Source organism: Macadamia integrifolia, chromosome 5, assembly GCF_013358625.1.
Source record: "Macadamia integrifolia cultivar HAES 741 chromosome 5, SCU_Mint_v3, whole genome shotgun sequence".
In the NCBI taxonomy this organism is placed as follows: Eukaryota; Viridiplantae; Streptophyta; class Magnoliopsida; order Proteales; family Proteaceae; genus Macadamia; species Macadamia integrifolia.
Genome location: NC_056561.1, coordinates 31225301 through 31246020, shown reverse-complemented (window position 1 = coordinate 31246020; position 20720 = coordinate 31225301). Strand labels below are relative to the sequence as shown.

General features: G+C 39.3%; 2 protein-coding genes across 6 annotated transcripts; one reads left to right on the top strand and one right to left on the bottom strand.

The window, feature by feature from the left end:
- Positions 1–43: 43 nt before the first annotated feature.
- Positions 44–9903, top strand: LOC122079722 (single-stranded DNA-binding protein WHY1, chloroplastic-like). 2 transcript variants are annotated; one of them, XM_042646415.1, is made up of 8 exons: positions 44–586; positions 703–797; positions 932–1024; positions 1958–2052; positions 4065–4138; positions 8579–8667; positions 9439–9567; positions 9659–9903. In XM_042646415.1, exons 1-7 carry the CDS (start codon positions 352–354, stop codon positions 9565–9567), a joined length of 810 nt encoding a protein of 269 aa, XP_042502349.1. In that variant the 5' UTR covers positions 44–351; the 3' UTR covers positions 9659–9903. The 2 variants fall into 2 exon arrangements, with proteins under 2 accessions (XP_042502349.1, XP_042502348.1); XM_042646414.1 differs by having other exon boundaries at positions 45–586; positions 9439–9903.
- Positions 9904–11878: 1975 nt separating this feature from the next.
- On the bottom strand, positions 11879–17223 carry LOC122079641. Of its 4 annotated transcripts, none has more exons than XM_042646269.1 (2): positions 14700–17217; positions 11879–12485 (listed from the first exon to the last, which is right to left on the bottom strand). In XM_042646269.1, exons 1-2 carry the CDS (start codon positions 16656–16658, stop codon positions 12447–12449), a joined length of 1998 nt encoding a protein of 665 aa, XP_042502203.1. In that variant the 5' UTR covers positions 16659–17217; the 3' UTR covers positions 11879–12446. The 4 variants fall into 4 exon arrangements, with proteins under 4 accessions (XP_042502203.1, XP_042502204.1, XP_042502201.1 ...); XM_042646270.1 differs by lacking the exon at positions 11879–12485 and adding an exon at positions 13074–13112; XM_042646267.1 differs by lacking the exon at positions 11879–12485 and adding an exon at positions 13621–13954 and having other exon boundaries at positions 14700–17223.
- Between the last annotated feature and the right edge of the window lie 3497 nt (positions 17224–20720).

The following is a 20720-nucleotide window of genomic DNA, read 5'->3' as shown; positions in this document are numbered from 1 at the left end:
ATTCGTAACGTTACAACAATATGGGATCCGCCGTGAATTGGTATCTGCCGCTCAAACCATGGATGCACTTTAGATTTTCCCTTCGAAAATTGTGGCTCTTTCTCCAGGGTTCTAAGAATCGGTATTGGTGTACCAATCCGATTCCCGAGATTTGAATCCATGCTCGCGGGAGTATTTTTATTTATTTTTTGGCAGAAGTTCACGTCGAGAGTCGGGACAGCTGAGAGCTGAGGGCTGAGGCCAAAAACCAGTGCAGGGGGCAAAAACCAAGAGAAGAAATCGTTAACAGAAAGAGGATAAAGGAAATTCTTTTTTCTTTCTCCCCTTCGTTTGAATATAAGAAGAGGAAAAATGAACCTCTTACAATCGCCGACATCATCGTCAACTAGTGTTCCTCTCCGAAGCCCTAAATTCCCTCCTGTCTTCTCGCACACCCCGGCATTCCTCAGGAACTGCAGCTTTGCTCCAAGCTTCTCTCGTGTCTCTCGGAGGAAGCTTTCCGTGGAATGCCGCCGTTCAGAGTACTTTGAACAACACCAGAGGTTCAATGGACCAGCAGACGATTCCTCTCCACAGTCTACAGGAGGTGAAATAACTCTTTTCTCACTGTCCTTCTCACCTTTCTTGTACTTCTCTTTTGCTTATAGGGTTTCAGTCCTTATTGGGTACGTGAAGCTTCTTTATCTGTTTGTCTGCTTGCAGCTTTGCCTCCGAGGGTTTTCGTTGGCCATTCTATATACAAAGGGAAGGCAGCTCTAACAGTAGAGCCCAAAGCTCCGGAGTTCGCTCCTTTAGATGTATGTTTGATGTTCTGTTGGGTTCATTGTAAGAACTCAGTCCTGAGTTCTGTTGTATAGCTACTCAGAAAATTGCTGCTATCATTCCATGCCTGAGAGTTATTTTTTGCTCTTTGGTTGTGTTTCGTCTGCAGTCGGGAGCATTTAAGCTTACAAGGGAGGGATTCGTGATCCTTCAGTTTGCTCCTGCAGTCGGTGTTCGACAGTATGATTGGAGTCGAAAGCAGGTGATCTCACTGTCGTTGGATTCTTAAATGGTGGTTAACGGTAGTACATCATGAAAACTTGTTGCATTGTGAAAGTGGGCCAGAGGTTCTACGGTTCTACCTTTAATGCTATTGAATATTTTACTGTTCTACCGAGCCCCAACTGTCCAAGTGTTTGGGTAGCTCTTGTGTTCTAGAAACGGTGAAAAATGTGAGATCCAAATCCATTAGGATTATGGACTCCATGTTGCTGCATGCTGATGATGCATCTAGTTCATGATTTGCTTTGGTTTAATTTCTTGTTTAGAAGTCTCCCTCTTTCGCCGCTGCTGATAAATCATATGTTTCCATTGGCTTCTACCATTAGAGGGTGTATTGTTTATTTCTGTCTCTCTTTTTTATGATTATTTTCGGTTGCACTAGATTTATCTCATGTTATAGATTTCCTACTCTGGTATTTTGTCCAGGGTTATAGATATCAGTATCGGTGGCCATATGGATATCAGTATCGGTGGCCATATCGGTCACTATCAATACCGGTACCAATACAGTACGGATTGGGCCTGTATCGGGTGTAAATTAAAAAACGATTCACTTTTTGTCCGGTACTCCCTATCAATATCGGTATTGTATCAGGTACTCACAATACTGATACCTTGAACAACTTCTTTGTCATTGTTTATTTGATTTCTTTTGTATTTCAATTTCATGCGAATCTTCTCCCTTTTTTTTCCCATTAATGTTGATTTTGAAGTTAATTTTTTTTTTTGTTAGTTCAATCATTGTATGCCATCACATTATGACTAGAAGGATAATAATTTGTTAAACCTTTCACTACTTCACAAAAGCTTATTAGAGCATACGATTGAGTTTGTATTATAAGATGATGGACGTTAATGCTTTGAGGTGCCTTTGTACAGTTATCAAAATATGTTTTGTTTGTACCTTGTTTAGGTATTCTCACTTTCAGTGACTGAAATTGGAACACTGATAAGCCTTGGAGCAAGAGATTCGTGTGAATTTTTCCATGATCCATTTAAAGGGAAAAGGTACTATTCTTTATTTGTACGATGATTTTGATACAGGAATCTAAATGTTGCTAAATGTTAGTTTGATATCGAAAACAATTTGGAAAGATACCAATTTAATATTTGTAGTCCATGTTGTCAGATATTATGTTGCAGTTTAGGATTAAGTTTTTGGCTGGGAATTAATTCTAGGAAACCATTGCTTATCTGCATCAAAATCTTTCTCTAGATGACATATATAAGGATTTTTATTATGATTTTCTTGATCAATTGGATTGCAAATCAAGTCAACATCATTGGTAGGATCCTCCTTCTGTTATATGGGTTTGGCTATGTATTCTTCCTTCATTCCATTCTATCTAGGATTCTATCAATTTATTCAAAGATTTTAGAGCTGTTTCTACCCTGGCCCCTAACCACCACTAGGGCAGATAGTAGCTGGGGAAATTATGGCTAAACTAGTCTGCTTTAAGCTTAATCAGCCAAAGTAGGTAATCCATTGTAGGTATATCCCAGAAGCTGCTTGGTAAGCTAATTATTAGGATTTTTTTTTCACAACGTTATTAAATAAGAGGGGAAGGAGGAGACTTCCTGTGAAAGGATTTTCACTGGTAAAGTTTATCTCCTCTGTTCTCAACAAGTTCATCTCTGTAATCATTTCTTTCCACATATGTGGCTCAAACTTGGTAAGATTGTTCACATTGCATAATCTTTGCTGGTATAAAGGAGAACGATCTTTAATGGTCCAGAACAATCCGCCCTCCTATACTGATCTTCAAACCATTGATTAAGTATATTCAACTCAACTTGGCTTTATCCCAAAGAAATGGGGTCGGCTACATGGATCCTTTCACTCCAATCAGCTTTATTCAAAGCAATACTTATTACAAGGCCTAAGCTATGCATGCATTTCTTCACCACTTCTCCTAGAGTCATTTTTGGCCTATCCTTGGCACTTTTAGCTCCTTCAATCTTGAATGAAATCACTTCTCCGTACTGGAACATCTAAAGGCCTCCGTTGTACATGTCCATGCCACCTCAAATGACTTTTTTGTAGCTTGTCATAAAAAAATGGTTTCATAAGAATGTTCTTTTATTAGTATATCTTCTTGTATATGAAGGGGGTGGGGGTACATCATTAGGCTTGCAACCGGTGCGCCAAACTCTTCATCCTTATGGTAGCTGGTGTGAGTTGCAACTTATTTCTACATTTCTTGACATTATTGTTCAGATTGTTAACTGCCTGGCATAATGACATCCAAGAGAGCTCTTGCAAGCAATTTGTATGTAATAATGTCTGTAGTGATTGTATTAAGAAATTAATACAATTGAAATCTGAAGCTTGTGGTCACTTCGTTGACACCTTGAGTCATTTTCCTCTGTTTCAAATTATGTAGCTTGGATCATTTCACATAAAACCAATTAAGGCAGTTCATAAAGCGTGTAGTATTGTTTTTAGACATGATTTTTATCTACTATGAAGGTAACATCTGGCTTGCTTTCCCATCCTGCTTCTAAATCTAACTAGTGTCTAGTACAGCTGTACAGGTCCAGTGGCTGGAAATGTCAGAATTCTTCTTCTTCTTCTTCTTCTTTTTTTTTTTTTTTTTTTTTTTTTTTTTTTTTTTTTTTTTTTTTTTTTTTTTTTTTTTTTTTATTTTTATTATTCTTTCAACTTTTTTTTTGTATTTTATTATCTTAGAAGTAATGTAAGTCTGTTTAGTTTTTTGCAGAACTGGCTGGTTTGGTGGCCTCAGTTCTGTGATGATTGTTAAAACAGTTGAGTTCTAGTCCGAGCGTTTCTTATTCTTTACCTAGAACAGTTTTCGTTGACTGGTGACATATTATGTGTGCGAGAATTCTCTTAAGAAATTCTGTCGCTCCAACATATGCAAATTTTTCTGTTGCATCGTGTGTGCGCGTGTGTGCGTGCAGAGTAGAACTCTGATATTAACTATATGCTGTTGTTTCAGGATATTCTCTGATTTTGATGTGGTTCTTGTGCTATCTATAATATTTGTTGTGCTTTGCAGCGAAGAAGGGAAGGTTAGGAAGGTTTTGAAGGTTGAGCCCCTTCCAGATGGATCTGGCCATTTCTTTAATCTCAGTAAATCTCAATTCTTAACTCCCTACCAGTTGGATTAAACAGCTTGATGTGGATGCATTGCATTTGGTTTTTTTTTAGCTCTTTGCCCAGAATATTAATGTTTTGTAGATTTGCTAAGGTTATCATCATAAGCTTTGCAGATTGAGGCCTTCCTCATACACCAATTATTAGTGCACTAATATATATAGACGGACATGGTTTAAAATTTTGGTTGAAATACTGAAATTAAGACGAAGTGTTCGGATATGACAAAGGTTGAAACGATACATCATATAAATCATAAATTCCATGTTTCGACTGAAATTTTGGTTGCAATGTCGAAAGGGCCGATATGTTTCGACTGTTTCAGAGAAATGTTACAATCATTTGTAATAGATACCTTCTTCAATTGAAATCTTAAAATTTCGTTACAGTGAAGGGTGTTTTGACCAAAACCTCTGGGAAGCCTTGGAAATCCATTTTTTGGGCAAAAAAGCATCAATAAATAATAAATTTTTTTCTTTAATATTTTTTATTTTATTTACTTAAGATATTATTCATAAATAAGCAAATACCCCCTATTTGAATCCAATAAAAATAATTTTAAAAATCAAATTCCAAGAGGATGAAAAATCAACCCCACAGTCCAATAATAAAAAATGGATTTTTGATTATAGGGGTGATTTTCAATTTTCAAATGTTGGGGTTTTTCTCAATTCTGAAAAATTTATAAAACTTATCAGTGGTAAAACATTGTTAAAAACCAAAAGTTCGGTAAAATATATATATATATATATATAATATATATATATATTTTAATGTTCATAAAATTATTTTCATTCAGGCAAATTTAACAACATTGTACTTTAAAATAAATTTGACTGAAACATAACTTTGTCATTACAACTCAGATTTAAGTAATCTTAGACTTGTTGGAAAACTTATTTTGTGCTATACCTAATACAAAAAGTCTCATGTAAAATGAAAATCATTTGACCAGACAAACTTATTATAGAACAAGAGTATTTCTCTAAATGTTGATTTTTTGATGACTTAATGTGACCATTTTTTATGATTTGATATTGCTTAATGTTATTTTTTGATGATTTGATGTGGCTTAATGTTAATCTTTTATGATAATAGGAATATGTAGCATACTAAATAATGTTAAAAAAGAGGGAAAATAAAAAATAACATTTGGTCGCCTTGTTTGCCTTAAGGCGGGCGACCAAACACTTGGGCAACCCTCCAACGCCTTGGTTTGCCTTGGTGCCGTGACAATCAATGGTTTGTTAAGTAGTACAATGCATCTACATGGATCATTTGTTGGAATTGGCCAGAAGCCTCAACCTTTTGTATCTCAACTTGGTTGGGGGGGGGGAAGATGAGGAATACATTGACTGGCACATTCAAGGGGCCACACTAGCACATCGTCCTTGTCTACTAGTGATGATAATGATAATGATAATGGTGATGGTGATGGTTATGGTGATGATGGTGGTGATGGTGATGGTGATGATGACGGGGTGATCCATTAGCCAGAGGGTTAGAGGAACAATATGAGTCCGTCCGATCCACAGGGTAAAGTTAGTTTGATCATGCCACCTAAGATCTTGTCCATGGTGCATGTGCCCCTTGTAGATGCTACTTGAGAGGCCTGTGTCATCAGTTCAGACCAGATGAGCAGGAGGATAGCATATATGTAGACATTACAAGCTTGTCATGCACACTTATAGGCCTAAGTTTGGAGGAGAGTAGTGGATATGGTGCGCATGGACAAACAAGATGGTGGCGTGCACCCTTATTCCCCACTGCGTATAAGGGTGTTATTTTGGGTCCGTAACCGACCTGCCCCATTATTATATGGGATGGTTGTGGGAGCTGGTTTTTGGACTGATTATTAAATGGGACGGGTTTCCCAATGGGTCTAGAGCTGAAAGCCCAATAAGGAATCGGTTAGAATCGGAATCGCTAGGACCTGCCCCATGCCTAATATCTTTTAGTTAATACTTAAAAGTTTAACTTACATAAGAGTTATATCGTAATTGCAAAGAAAAAGTAAGGGTTATTCGTTATTTTTTAATTGTTATTACTAAATACTAATGAGGATTGGAGCCATTAGGTTATCTCCAAGACTTTGAGTTCATGACTCACTCTAGATTAGTGTTTCATACTTTCATATTACATTATCGTTTTGAGGCTCAAACTTTGAATTGAGGAAGATCCGAAGTGGCAGAGACCAAGCAGCAGACCAGGTATACTTTCAATCACTCACTCTCTCTCTCTCTCTCTCTCTCTCTCTCTCTCTCTGTGGATTAGGGTTTCATACTTCCATATTGCGTTGTTGTTTTGGGCTTAGTTGAGTGTTTGTATGCTTAAGAATTGATGTTTGATTATTTTATATATATATATATATTCAATTATTTGTATGCTTTGGAAATTTAAATGTATACTTATGAATTTTGTACATATTTGAGTATTTGACTATTTAAGACTTTTGAGTGCTTAGAACCGTTAAGGATTCAGAATTGAACTGTCCCATTATTAAATGAGACCGGATCCTAGTTTTGGGACCGTTTAGTAAACATAATGGTTTTGGGATTGGCCCCCTTGGGGCTGGAACCTGTAATGAATCGATCCAATTACACAGAACTGGCCCGTTTGACACCCTTAACTGAGTAATATTGTCAGTCACAAGGTGATCGTTTTTTGGAGAGCATCTTCTTCATGGCCAACCCCCCATCAATATAGCCCGGTCCACCAAGTAGCTATGGCAGGTTCAAGTTTACATCATCTTTGCGGTCTGCTGATCTATATCTTAGGTTGGGTTACCAAGAGTGTGTTGATGATGACACTTACATGCGCTACTGTGTTGGACTCAAGGTTCTAAGTACTGGTATCGGATCGGCTGGATCAGTCGATACCTTGCCAATCATGGGTCAGGTATTGGTATTGGATCAAGGGTAAAGTGGTCAGAGAAGTCCCTTTTTTCTTTTTTTTTTTTTGTCATAAAAAGTAGGGATAAAACCGACCTATTCAAGCCAATACAGACTTATCTGGATCGGTATCAGCGGACATCGATATAGTAGTGGTAAAACTGACCAATCCAAGCCGAACAGACTGATCTGGATCGGTATCGACTGATACCGATCCGATTCCTGAGATTTAAATCCCTGGTTGGACTTAAGAGTGTTTCTTTGGGCATATCATTACATGGCCTCATTTGTGATAGTCGGAGGAACAGTTTCCGTTGGCGGCAACAATCTTCTAGTGTCTATGTGATACAGACATAGGTGTAGGAGTGTCAAAAGCTGTACTTGTAAAGTAGGTGTAGGAGTGTCAAAAGCTGTACTTGTAAAGTTGTACTTATTAAGTGTGGTCACGGGTTCGAGTCAGGAAACCTCCTCTCTATGAAGCAGGGGTAAGGCTGCATACATTATGACCCTCCCCGAATCCCACAATCATGGGCCCCCAGGCCCCACAATGGTGGGAACCTCTTGCACTGGCTATGCCCTTTTTGATGACACGTGACATTGGTATATTATTAAATAGTTTTTCTTCATTCTTAATACACATTTCATTTGTTTTTATTGAATGTTGTATTTTCTAATACTATCGTATGTATGTGTGGAATAGGTTATATAAGAGATACAATAGGCTTCCACGTACAGTAGTAAGTAGTAACTAGGTTCTGAAGTTAAACTACCATTTTTGGTAACAATATAATGGTTTGAATATGTGTCATCATGCTTAAATATGCCCTGAAGTTTCAGGGAAAATTTTAACTGTTTGACCACCAAAATAGGTATTTCAGTTTTTTGGCCGAAAATGTGCAAAATTTTAACATTTCACGGAATGTTTTGGTTTTGACCTGGTTGAAATTGAAATATCGAATCTTGTAGAATGATGCTTTCAGGTCTCCTAGATCCTAAGGCCAAGAGTTCACTAAATCAATGCTTCTTACTATCCTATTCAAGGATGTGGAGATTTGATATCTGCTGGGACTTTGGGATTCACTTTTGACTGGATATTTCTCATAGAGAAGCCTATTTGTTCTCTCATTTTCCCTTTGTCTTGTAGAAAATATCATGTGCAATGTGCCATATGTGGAGCATTTTTAACTTTGAAATGAAAATTCAGGTCGTAGCTTACACCATAAAAAAATTATTGCTACCATCTAATATGGTGATTTTGTATAGAAAATGTCAAGGGGCAAACCATCTTGCATATCCCTTTGGCATGGGCATGCATGCTCTTACTTGATTTATTAGCTTGTGAGGAACTCCATCACCATGTGATAAGATCCAAAAGATCACCTTATACCAGCTTACTACAAGTTGTTTCAATTGCTTTGTTTTTGTTCTTTTAAATTAGGTATAATATCTGATATTTCCTAAGAAATTAAATTTCCAAAACTCTTGATTTCCTGCTCTGACCTGGATTTCTGATAATTTATTGCAGGTGTTCAGAACAGGATCTCTAACGTGGATGAGAACATTTACATCCCTATTACCAAAGCAGAGTTCACTGTCCTTGTTTCAGCTTTCAATGTACAATTACTGCCTTTCCATCCCTTGTTTAGTGTGTAATTTTATTTGAAAATATGATAGATTTTTTGGTTAAAAGAAACAAAAAAATATGATAGAGTAGCTGCAAATAGAGGACGACAGAGTGGGAAGGGAGTCCATTAAGAAGCGTGAAGGATAACCGTGTGAACTTAGATAGCAGCATTGATCTGGAGACTCTAGTCATGGCCCAAGATTTGGGCTATAATCAAGAAAGCACAGTTCACCTGAAAATCCAAACAGAAAACAACACCGATGCCAAGAATAAAGCACAGTTGATATGAAGATCCAATCAGTGGTAATAAGGCAAGAGAACCCTGTCCGCTTGTGCGGCCGCTGCACCAGAACACAGGCCAATGGGAGGGCATGCAGAAGGATCTTCAGCGCATGGGGTGGGGGCAGCAGTCTTTCGCGCCCGCCTGTGTCTGGGCGTAGAGTCACAAAATCGGGCATCTCTCTCTGGGAAACTGGAATTCACTCTCTTCCATTTATTTTGACAAATTTTTTGAACCATGCCAGTATGTCAGTAATAGGTATTAGTCATAGCTGATTGTGAGGACTTTACCCCCTCTCAATATGTGGCACTGCGTTCTTCACTTGAACACGTGAACACAGATTTTTAACTTTGTTTTGGAGTGTGCACCTGTAGTTAAATCCATATAATGACTCTTGAAATATTATGAATGCCCTTGTTTATGTATGCTTCGCCAGCTTTCTTGTCTAACTAGTTTTAGACTTGGTGGTGGATATGTGCAGTTCATACTTCCATACCTTCTTGGTTGGCATGCTTTCGTGAACTCGATTAAGCCAGATGATCCAGCTCGTATCAACAATGCCAATCCCCGATATGGGACTGATGCCGCTGATCTTGAGTGGAGCAGATAGGTCTGATTTTCTGTTTGGAGGGAAGAGTGAAAGAGCTAATGAATCTTCAATGTAGAGGGCAGCTGATGATTTGATTTTATGACTTCTACAGAAATGTACACCCATTGTGAAGACAGAAATTTTGCCTGCAGCAGTCACTATGAATTCATTACCAAAAAAGAAAAGTCACCATGAATTTGGTTCGAGGACTTTAGTTAGTTCCGTGGCTGATTGAGTGAATGTGATGGTCATGCTACATAATGTTTGTTCAAATTATGCTTGGTTATGTTGTAGGGGATTCCATGCTTTAAATTTTTTCTCAAGTAAATAGAGAGCTTTGAATTGTTACTTCCTTTATTAGAGATCCTCTCCTATGTGGCCATCATTTGTTATCGTCAGTGGGTGGTAAGAAATAGATTACTATTCAAAGGAGTAGAGTCGCATATTCTCTTTAGGGGAAGGGTTATGAATAGTCCAAGAAGGGTGGGTATTTAAAGAGAGAAGGTGTACGCAAAATCTGCAGTGGCATCATGCGCTTCTTTTTATTATGAGTCAGCTTTTCAACAATGCTATTCTAGCTAAAATGGCGTGACTTTTATGGCGATTCCCTAACTCTCACTAGGTCAAGTTAACGAAGGAAATCTACTTTCTGTCATGTAGTTTTCTTCAAGCAAAATTAGGGAATCAACCATCTTTGGGCCTGGCGAAGTTTGATAGCTGGTCGATCTACTCTTTTACTCTGGGCTCTGTTGGATAGTGGATAACGGAAATAATATTAGTATGGGAAGACAACTAGCTGCCTACTGCCCTAGGGTTCAAGATCAATCATCCTCGGCCTTTTGATGGCTCCATAAATCATGTCTCTGAACTTATCGATCAAGATAATATGACATGGAAGCTAGAGATCCTAAATCAGATCTTCTACCCACATGACAGAGACGAAATTCTTAAGATTCATCTGCCTTTATTCCATTGTGAGGATCACCTGATATGAGGATTGAGAAATGCCGTATTTACAGTGAAGTCTGCATATCACCATCCATGCAATCAACAGAGGGCCATTGATAGAACACAAGCTTCATCTTCTTCAGGAAGTTCAATCCCTGAGGTTCCTGCAATTTATAGTTGCGATTTTGTTTCCGCAGTTACAGGGTCCTTTGTTAGTGTGGTTTTAAAATACCGCACCAATAGATATCCCATATTACTACACAGAAAAATCGCAGTTATAGGATATTTATAGTTGCGGATTTTTTAAACCGCAATTAAATATCCATAGCTACAAGTGTTTTTTGTTGTAGTGCATCTGGAACTTCTGTACTCTTCCTAAAATCAGAAGCTTCCTTTGGAAATCATATGCGTCTGGCATTGCTACTGCTCATGAGCTTCGACGTCGCAATATTAATATTGATCCCCATTGCCATCGATGTGGAACATCTCCAGAAACAACAGAGCACATTCTTTTGGAGTGCCCCTTCGCTAGAGCTGAATGGTTTGCTTGTCCTCTCACCATTAAATTTGATATATCTGAGAATATATCCTTCCCACGCTGGATTGGAAACTGGGCGGAGCTATTGAAGAAAGACAAAATGAAGAGTCGGCCAATTGTTAGTTTGTGCTCTTTCATTTGCTGGTATACATGGAGAGCTAGAAATGAGTATATGAGGAAGAGTTCAGCATGGTCCCCTATTGAGGTTTGTCAATTGGCCTCCACAGCATTTGAGGAATTCTGGACAGCAAACCCAAAAGGGCCCATCTGAGGTGTCACTCCCCTCTACTTTTCAGAAATCTACTGAAAAATGGAACAATCCTCCTTCATTTATTTACAAGATCAACTGTGATGCATCTCAACGGGAAAATGGAACTGGCTCTGGGATCGACTTCATTATCAGGGATTTCTTTGGTAATCCTTTAATTGCAAAATCTGAACACATTTCCTTTTCCTCGGTTCTTCAGGAGGACTGGCCGTTCACAATGCTATGCTGCAGGCAATAGAAGACTATGGAGAAAGTGATCATCGAATCCGACAACAGGATCTCATTACTTATGTTATTGCAAGAAACTCTAGCCCCCCACTGTCTGTTCTTAATCTCATCAAGGACATCCAACACCTCTCATCCTATTTTTTGGAGTGTTCTTTCATCACTATTCCAAGATGTGTTAACTTAGTTCCTGACACCTTGGCCTGGAAGGCTGTGTCGTTAGAATGTGCAACAACCTGGCCACTCTCTACTCCTTGGTTAGTTCACTTATGTAATAGGGACTCCATAAGTCCTTCACATTCAACTGAATAAAATTATTAAAAAAAAAAAAAAAAAAAAAAAAAAAAAAAAGGGAAAAAAAGGATAGGATCCTTTTTCTAATTGAATAGCCGTTGTTGCACTTATTTCATCATTCTGTACACTTTTGCTGAAGTCTTTTTATCGCTCAGTTCTTCCCTTTTCAAGTCTGATTGAATTAAACTACGTGGGATCAACTGCTTGGTTCACTACATTGAGGCCGAACTTGTGCTTTCGATCTCCTTTCGTGCAAAAAAGACTAGATCACAGTGACAGAAGGTCGAGAAAGTGAACCAAAACAGTGCACGCTCTGGTTGAGCACATCGGCAAGAGCAATGACTAAATGCAGCTTCTTGTATATTTGTTCTATATTCTAACTGTAGTGAGGAAATGACTTGTATAGTCTAGGTCTTCTCCCACGGTAGATTCGGGTTCACTACTTCACTCACGTCCATTCTCACTCCAGAAGCATGTAAGTGGTGGTGATCAGATCTCAGAGTCGAAGTCTAGGAAGCATCATCTGTGTCTCTTCTGTCCAAAGCTGTTTGGAGTCCTCCGGTCCTGCGCTTTTGAGGCTGTGACTTGTACTTCAGACTGGTTAAATAAAACATCACAGTTATACCGCTAGAAAGAGGAGTGTTGGGATTTCGTTTGGTTGCAAGCCTGCAAGTATGATTATTGGCATCAGCATTTTGGTCCAGAACTCTTGAGGGTTACTTGCCATCCATACTGAAGAGTGCAAGGCCATAAAATGGCCACTCGAACAAACACTGAAAAACTGTGCTCCATGAAAGCTAAGACTAGGCTGTTCTTTATTAGATACTGTGTTTTAAAAGCCAGATTCAGTGCCTTTTTATGGAATATATACAGGATTTGGATGGGAAATGAATGGGATTCAATACTGTGCAAGGACCAGGTTAGATGTTGCCAATTCCTTGGTAGTAAGATTGCTGAATGCTCCAAATTTTTGGAGCTTTGAAATTTGCTGCTCAATTGCTCTAACCTAACCCCATACTTTGGTTCCATGACATGGTCTCTTAACTTTGGTTAAGAGCCTCATTTATTAAACAATCACAAAAATAAACATGGACAGATACACACTAATATCCACTTCAGAACTAGCTGAATACAGTTCTCCATTAATCTCTGAAATTTTAATTTACAAGATCATTAGTTCTCCCACAGTACGCCTAGGAATGATTTCCCCCTCCCCTGGTTCTCAATTTCAAGACACAGGACTCATTAGTAGCCAGGATGCGCCAGGAATTAGCCTCCATTCCATGGGTAATCCTGGCAAAGGTCCAAGTACTAGTTCCATTAAACACATTTATTTCCTTCAGCATTTGAAAATTTGAAAAGTTCATCCTCTTAAAATCTGTCATAATCTTCTACATATAACCTAGATTAGCAATGTTGATCCTACTCTTCCCAGCCAATCAAGGTTTGCATTCCCATTGGGCTATCAACTATCAAGTACATCATCATAAAAAACTTAGCATACAATTAGTTCCAAAATTCTCAAGTCCATATTCAAATGAACTGAATCAAAAAAACAACATTGACGATAGACAATCAAGATCCTATTAGTTCCTAGCAAGAATGAAAAACTGATCAAACTTTTATAATTACTAGGATGATGTCTACCTGAGAAATTATGTTTAGACTTTTACATCACCATGTTAGCGCCATAACTGAAACAACTCAAAAAAACACACTTTTTTTTTTTTTTTCCTGGCAAAGCAGAAAACACACTTGTCAAGGTTTGTTCAGGTCATAAGAGTTGTGTATCACCTTTTCCCACATTGGTGCATGGTAAGTAGGGAGCTAACTTATTTCAAAGAACTGACGGATCCAAAAGCAAAACTTACTCGAAACATATACTAAAGCGTCCAACTTGAACAACTCATTTAATATGACCCAGCACAGAGATGTCCACCCAGGGCTTAAAAATTTGGGTACGGATCGGCTGATTTGGATGGATCAGCCGATCCGTACTGGATTTCTAGGGTTTGGCCATATTTAGACTTTTGGCCGAGTCCTGAGCCATCCAAATCAATTCCAATACGATCCAGATCAGAATCGGTCGGGACCAATCTGGATCCCAGTTCCATTCTTTTAAACCCTTTGTCCACCTACATCAATATTGAGATTGACATCAACGATGGTGAATTTGACAATTAACTCACTGCTTCATAAATATTACACATGGCTTTTCATTAAATGCCATATGAAGCCAGCTCTGAGGTAAATCACCTCCCAACTCAACTCAAACTAGCATCTACTTGGGTTTAGCTACAAAATTTTTTCTGCCATTATTGTCTTTCCCACTAGAAGAAACTCTTCTGATGATGAATATATCATGGCTTCAAAGATCAATTATAAGAATACTGAGAGCCAAGTAGAAAGATGATGATGCATAAAAGCCAATGCATAGAATGAAGTAGTAATGAAAAATATTAACTGCATAACAGCCAAGCTAGTTAACATAATTCCTGGAACTGTATTCACAGTAATGCGAACATAAGTTGATCAATAGAACAAATAAGGATAACTGCATTGCACAAAATCCAATATAACCAATACAGTATTACCAGAAACTGCAGCTTAACTTATAGAAACTCATAAAATATAATATCAAGAGCAAGAAATGAAAGGTAGGTTAAAACTGAAGTGAGTAAAAAATCCAGCTAAATCCATATGAAGAACCAATCTGAGTACCTGTCCTTCAATAGGCATTATAACTCTTACAAAATGACATAGTAAAATTTCCAATTGGTACAAACTCAAAACTCTTTAGATGAGTCAAAACTGCTTTCTTTTGTTTCTAAAGAGTTTTTCTCTTTTGGAGTAAACATATATGATAGAACAGAAACATACCCCAGCCACTGATACTGAAGCCCAGGGAAATGGAGGATCCTTGAAGCAAATAAGAGAGGCATCCAATTCTCGTGATGTATGGTAAACAAGTGAGTGGAGCGCATACAAATCATGTTCACATGTCCTCGAGAAATATAAAGCCATTTCAAAGTCCAAATGAGACAGTGCAGAAATAGCTTTATCCAATTTGTACTTGAACAAATTCCACCTCTGCACAAACTCAACATGTCGGTTCTGTTTGAACAGATTTCTGTCTCCACCATATGTGGATATTGAGTCAAGCACATCAATTGCACTTGTGATAGTGTAATTCAAAGATGTCAAAAGAACATTTCTCCGAGCTGCATCCTTCTGCACAAATGACAAAGATGAAATATCTGAAAATGGCCCAAACGGAGTCTGGCCAACACTCCAAGTATAATCCACCAGGGTAGTGTTATGTCTGGCGCTCCACAACAGATGAGTGGGTGACACTCCCCACATACTCTGGAGTATTGAACCAACGAGGGGTCTCTCAAGTTCCCTTGTCTGTGTTATCACATGTCGGCCATTACAGCTATAATCACTCACTGTCTGACCACTCCTTGTTCTTACTGCAATAACCATATCTCTAAAAGCAACCGACTGATGGTACCGATCGAGCAACAACAGCCTATTGATGTCCAAATCAAACACATAAACAGGAAGAACCCTACCAAAATCCTCATCCGGAACCCCTGCCAATTTCCTCAATTGATCGGCGGAATCAGATAGTATCTGATGCAAACGCTTCGAATCCAAATACTCGCTTACAATCAATGTATAATTTTCAAACAGGAACCTCGAAGTGTACGAATTCATCGAGCGTGAAATTGCAAATGAACAGATCGAACAGTCCGAGAACTCGACCTCATAAGTCCTAAACCTCAACGACTGATCCCCCAACAATAAACCCCCTTCACTAACCTCATCCATGAACGTTCTCTCAATCGATTTCCAGTCCAAACCATGCAAGTCCTTAAATTCAGACCCATGAACATGAATAAACTCCACTATAAGCGAATTCTCAAACGGAACAGGAATCCTCAAAGAAGGAACCAACAGTACCTGATAGGCACTCCAAACCAAAGACGCCAAATCCGCAAGCAATGTTTTCTGAGACTTGGGACGACCATGTAACGACGCCAACGGATGAAACTCTCCTCCTAGAAGGACACCATCACCAGACAAAGCAGGGCCGTAATCAACAGGCCCAGCAGCCAAATCAATCCACAAGTACCGATCTTTCCCAGACCATATATTGCCCAAGCATCTGGTAAAAGCTGGGGAAGACTCCCCAGAGCCATAGCTATAAGCGTAAGGCTTGGATTGAGAATTCAAATTGAGCAAATAAATGTAAACCCCTTCGACGGGCTTCTCCTTCTCGAAATCCTTCTTAACAATTCGATCGACGATGGAGAAAGGAACGGAGTGAAGAGACTGTCGGAGACTAGATGGAGATCGTTCGATCTCAACGCGAATTGCTTCAAAGATCTGGGAAGAGAGGGAGGTGGAGGGAGAGGCATCGAAATGGAGGGAGTGTTTGATAGCAAGTCGATGAGGGTCGGAGGAGCCGATGACATGGAACTGATCGGAGAAGAGGGCGGCGGAAATGAAGGAGTAGAGGAGGGATTGAGAATTGGGGGCAAAAGAGCCGACGAGCTTGACGTTGACGGAGACAGAGACTTCGAGGGAGAGGAGGGAAGAGAGGAGAGACGAGACAGAAGTGAGGGATTGGTGGGAGAGGGATTTCTTGAGGGAAGAGGAGAGAGAGCGGAAGGTGTCGTTGGAGGCTTGTGGGTCGAGACGGAATTGTTGGGTGAGGAAGGAATCCAGGCCTAAGATGGGTATAGTGACAGATGAGATGGTGGAGGTGGGGGAGAAGATGGTGAGGAGAAGGATAATTGTGAAGCTGGTGATGGTGGTCCTAAGAGTAGGCATTTTTGAGTTCTCTGTTTTCTGGGTTTAGGAATTAGGGTTCAAATGGGCTGGTGTGGAAAATGGAGAAATCTTCTCTGCAGAGAAGGAAGATGACCATCAACTCAAATCCCTGAAGTTGATAACCAGATTGAGGGAGATGGAATCTTTTCTGCAGAGAAGGAAGATGACAGATAAGATCATCAACTCAAAATCCCTGAAATCGATAACCAGATTGAGGGTGGGAGGGAGATAGGATCAGACTAGATCAGCTCCTGTGAGAGAGTCAGAGACAGACAACGAACAGGGACAGCACAAGCACGGGCAAGGGAGTGGTCTGACATAGTAACCATTGGGGTTGCGAGGCGGGCTTGTTTAGAAGCCGGATTTGGGCAAAACTATGACAGGCGAAACACCAAAATTTTCTTGCCATCCTCCACAGCCCTCCCCCAGTACACACATGCTAGACAGCTGCAGCCTTGAAGGCCTTATTATTGGAGAGGGTTTCTTGAAAGGTAACTAGACCCCTATGTGGGAAACAACGGACGCGTATGTAGAAGCATCAACAAGTTTGTGATTTTGCCTTTCATGAAGAGGTGGTTGGTCAAGCAGCTAAGACAAAATGTAAAGGACGAGAATCATTGAAACTAGCACATGGGAAGATCAATCGGCCAAAATAACCATGAGCAACTAGGATATTATAAGTTTCTTCCTCTTGATCGAATCTGTAACCTTCATTAATAGATTCATTTCACGACCCCCTCTTTGTGTCTAGATGCAAGGTTGTGTCGCCTTTCTGGCTTCTTTTTTCTCCCTTATTATTTATGGGATTGAGTTCCTCATCGAATATGTAGCATTCGCTAATACATCCCTCTCTTTCTCTTTCTCTTTCCTCCCATAATTGGAGCAGATATATCATTTCATGGGAGGAGGGGGAGGAGGGAGATAGGCATAGGGAGGCACTAGCGTATGCTACTCAACCTGGCAACATTCTTTCCCTCATTTGTTTTAGAACACTACCCACTTGCATTTCCCACCAGACACATAGGGGAAGTGGAGGCAAGGGCATCTTTTCATAGCCCGCCTCCATTTCCCATGTGTATGGGCGTGCGGAATGCAAACGAGTAGCATTCTTTCTCAATTTTTTTTTTTGTTATTAGGAAAAGTATTATTCGGCCCCGAAGCATGTTGTACACCAGCACTCCCAGCACCTATCTGCTCTCTTCTCTCCCAGTGGAGAGAAAAAAAAATGCCATTTCATAAGGGGAGGGGAGAGAGAGAGACAAATGGGAGTGCTGCTTATTTATTAATGTCTGTATGGAGAGGACTGCAAATTTTGTTCAACTTTGACAAGTGGTGAAATGAAGTTTGTGAGGCCACCAAGATTAAAATTAGGGTCCAATCACTTGTTTAAAAACTAATTCGTATTTGGGAAAAAGAACCCTACCGGTTTGGCGTAGGAAAGACCCAGACACAAGTGGTATGAAAAGACTAGGCTGCCTCCCATATGCATTGAAGATGCTTCCGTGTGCCTTCCCATTGGTTAGCATGTTTGATGTTTCTTGTGCTAGACCAATAGGGTTCTTTCGCCCTTCTTGTTTTATCCCTTTTTCTATTGTTCTAAATGCCTAGGAACCTATGTGATGGGGGTACTATGAGTACAATGGATTTTTGGTTCACCTGGGTTTCCCTTGCGGTGGAGAGAAAATGCTATTGAGTTATCTTTTAGGAGAGAAAGAAGATAGAGTCACCACCTAGATCTAAAAGTAGGATCTACCTCCCATATGCCGTGAACTGACGTAGTTAGGCGTACACAGCTTAGATGGTCGATCTGTGGGACTCTCGTAGTATCCATGCTTGTTGGTGCTTATCCAATTATTCACCTGTCAAAGCCCTTTTGGTGTGATTGGCCGATTGACCCGCTTTTCTAGTTTCCATTTGGCCCCGGTTCGGCTTTTCCTGAACGGTTGTACATATTTCCCATAACAACTCCAAATGTAACTGATCAAACCGAGATTAGGGTTAGTGTTTAGTCATGGACAAGGGAAGGTATTAGGCACCGGTCAGCCGAGTAAAAACTGCTCTTCCCAATTGCTTGGCATTTCTATTAGGGTTTTAAAAAATCATGAGGAAAAAACTAAACAAAAACTAATGCATTTGTACATTAAAGCAAGATTAGTAAATTTAAACAGGAAAGAAGGAAATACGAAACCCTAAGTTATCAACAAAACTCATTCAAAGTAGAAGCAAAAGCAAAATGATTTTGATGAAAAATTGATAGCACAATGCCATTAGGAGGGTTAGTTTGCATTATGAAACATAGAGATCTTAGCCCTAAAGTGTTTCAAATAGTTGAAGAAAAAAGGGTGTACCTAGTGCATAAGGCTCCCGCATGTGTGAGGTCATCGGGGGGGGGGTTTGAGAACTATGCAGTCTTACCCCAAGGATATTGAGAGGCTGTTTCAATCACTTGACCACCATATTGCAACATTTGTACCATACCGTGGTTTCAAATAGTTGAATAAAACAATTAAAACAAGGGGTGTCAACAGTTTGGTTCGGCCCGATTTTGGTCTGGGTTGAACCGATTTTGTTGTGGGAATGGTAAAATCAAAACTGAACTGATAAGGAGATTCCAGTTTTGGTCTCAGGTCGGTTTGGTTTTAGTTTTTGTCTGGTTTGGGTTTGATTTTCCATACAAAACTATGTAAAAACTTGGGGTTTTAATGAATATTGGACTTTGGTTTCTTATTGGTTTATTCCGATTTCGGTCCTGATTTTGAGTCGTTTTGGTTAGGTCTTGGTTCATTCAGTTTTCGGTGTGGTTCAGTTTGTTAGTGGGGTTACAATCTCCTAAGCCGAAATTGGCCCAATAAGCCTTCGGTTCGATTTGGTCTGGGTTCAGTCAGCTTGGTCTAAGGCAGTTTTACAGGTTCAATTTAGGTATTGACACCCCTAATTAAAACCATCAAAATGGACAAAATAATATATAATAATATAAATGATCAACCTAGTATATCCCCACTTTTCTACGGAGAACAGTGGTAATATAATTTAATCACAATATTGTTGAAAATTAAAGTTCTTAAAAACTTGTCGAAAATTAAAACATTTAAATCTTTATAGCTCAATATTGTGAAAATAAATTCATTTTTGAGTTGGGGTTTAAGGATGGCAAAAAATTAATAATGAAATTAAATAAATAAACAAGGAAGAAAGAAAGCTACTTGTTGGTTTAGATACACACCTAGACATAGTAGATGTGGAAAGACCATGCTGCCCCCGTGTGCCTTCTTCCCATTGACCAATGCCCTAGCGTGACTTGCGCTAGGAGGGTAGCGTTCTCTTGCCCAATAAATAATTATACCTTTAGTTGACTTCGGATTGAGGTCAATGGGACATTCTAATCTAGGGCATTACATTTCCAATTTTGCAAGGGTTTCCTACTGTGAGGACTTTTCTACACTTATTCTAGATACTCCAGAGTCTAGGCTCCCTCATGGTTCTTAGAGTTTTTATGTGTTTTTGAGGGTCTCCTAGGGTTTTCTACAGGTCCTGAAAGGTCAAAAGTTTTTGGATTCAGATCCTCTCCAATGCCATTGAAGGCCCAACACGCATCTGACAGATGGGAGGACCTGGGAGTGCATGCCTTTGTGTTGGGGGTGCCTGTCCAGGTCCTCCCAAATTAGAGTTTTAATGATAAAATACAAATACACCTACCTGTGTAAGTTTCGAACAATTCTGAAACATTTGATAAGTTAACCCTACCAATGACATTTTCATCATTTTTGATACGTTAACCCTACCAATGGCATTTTGATCATTTTCTTTGAAACATTTCCATTTGTTAAAAGAGAACTCCTTGAGACTCGCCTAAAATATATCCATTTCATCTTTGCAGGTATGTCTCAGGGTGACAAAGTGTGGTTTCTACAGGTAGCGAAGGACCTCACATTATTTTTGTGGTTAACAAAATATTTTTAGAAGATAAACTCAAATATTATTATCTCAAGAGTTTATTACAAATTGTTAAAAACAAACGAACTTGAGCAGTGTTCATTACATCTTTCAGGTTTGTAAAACCTG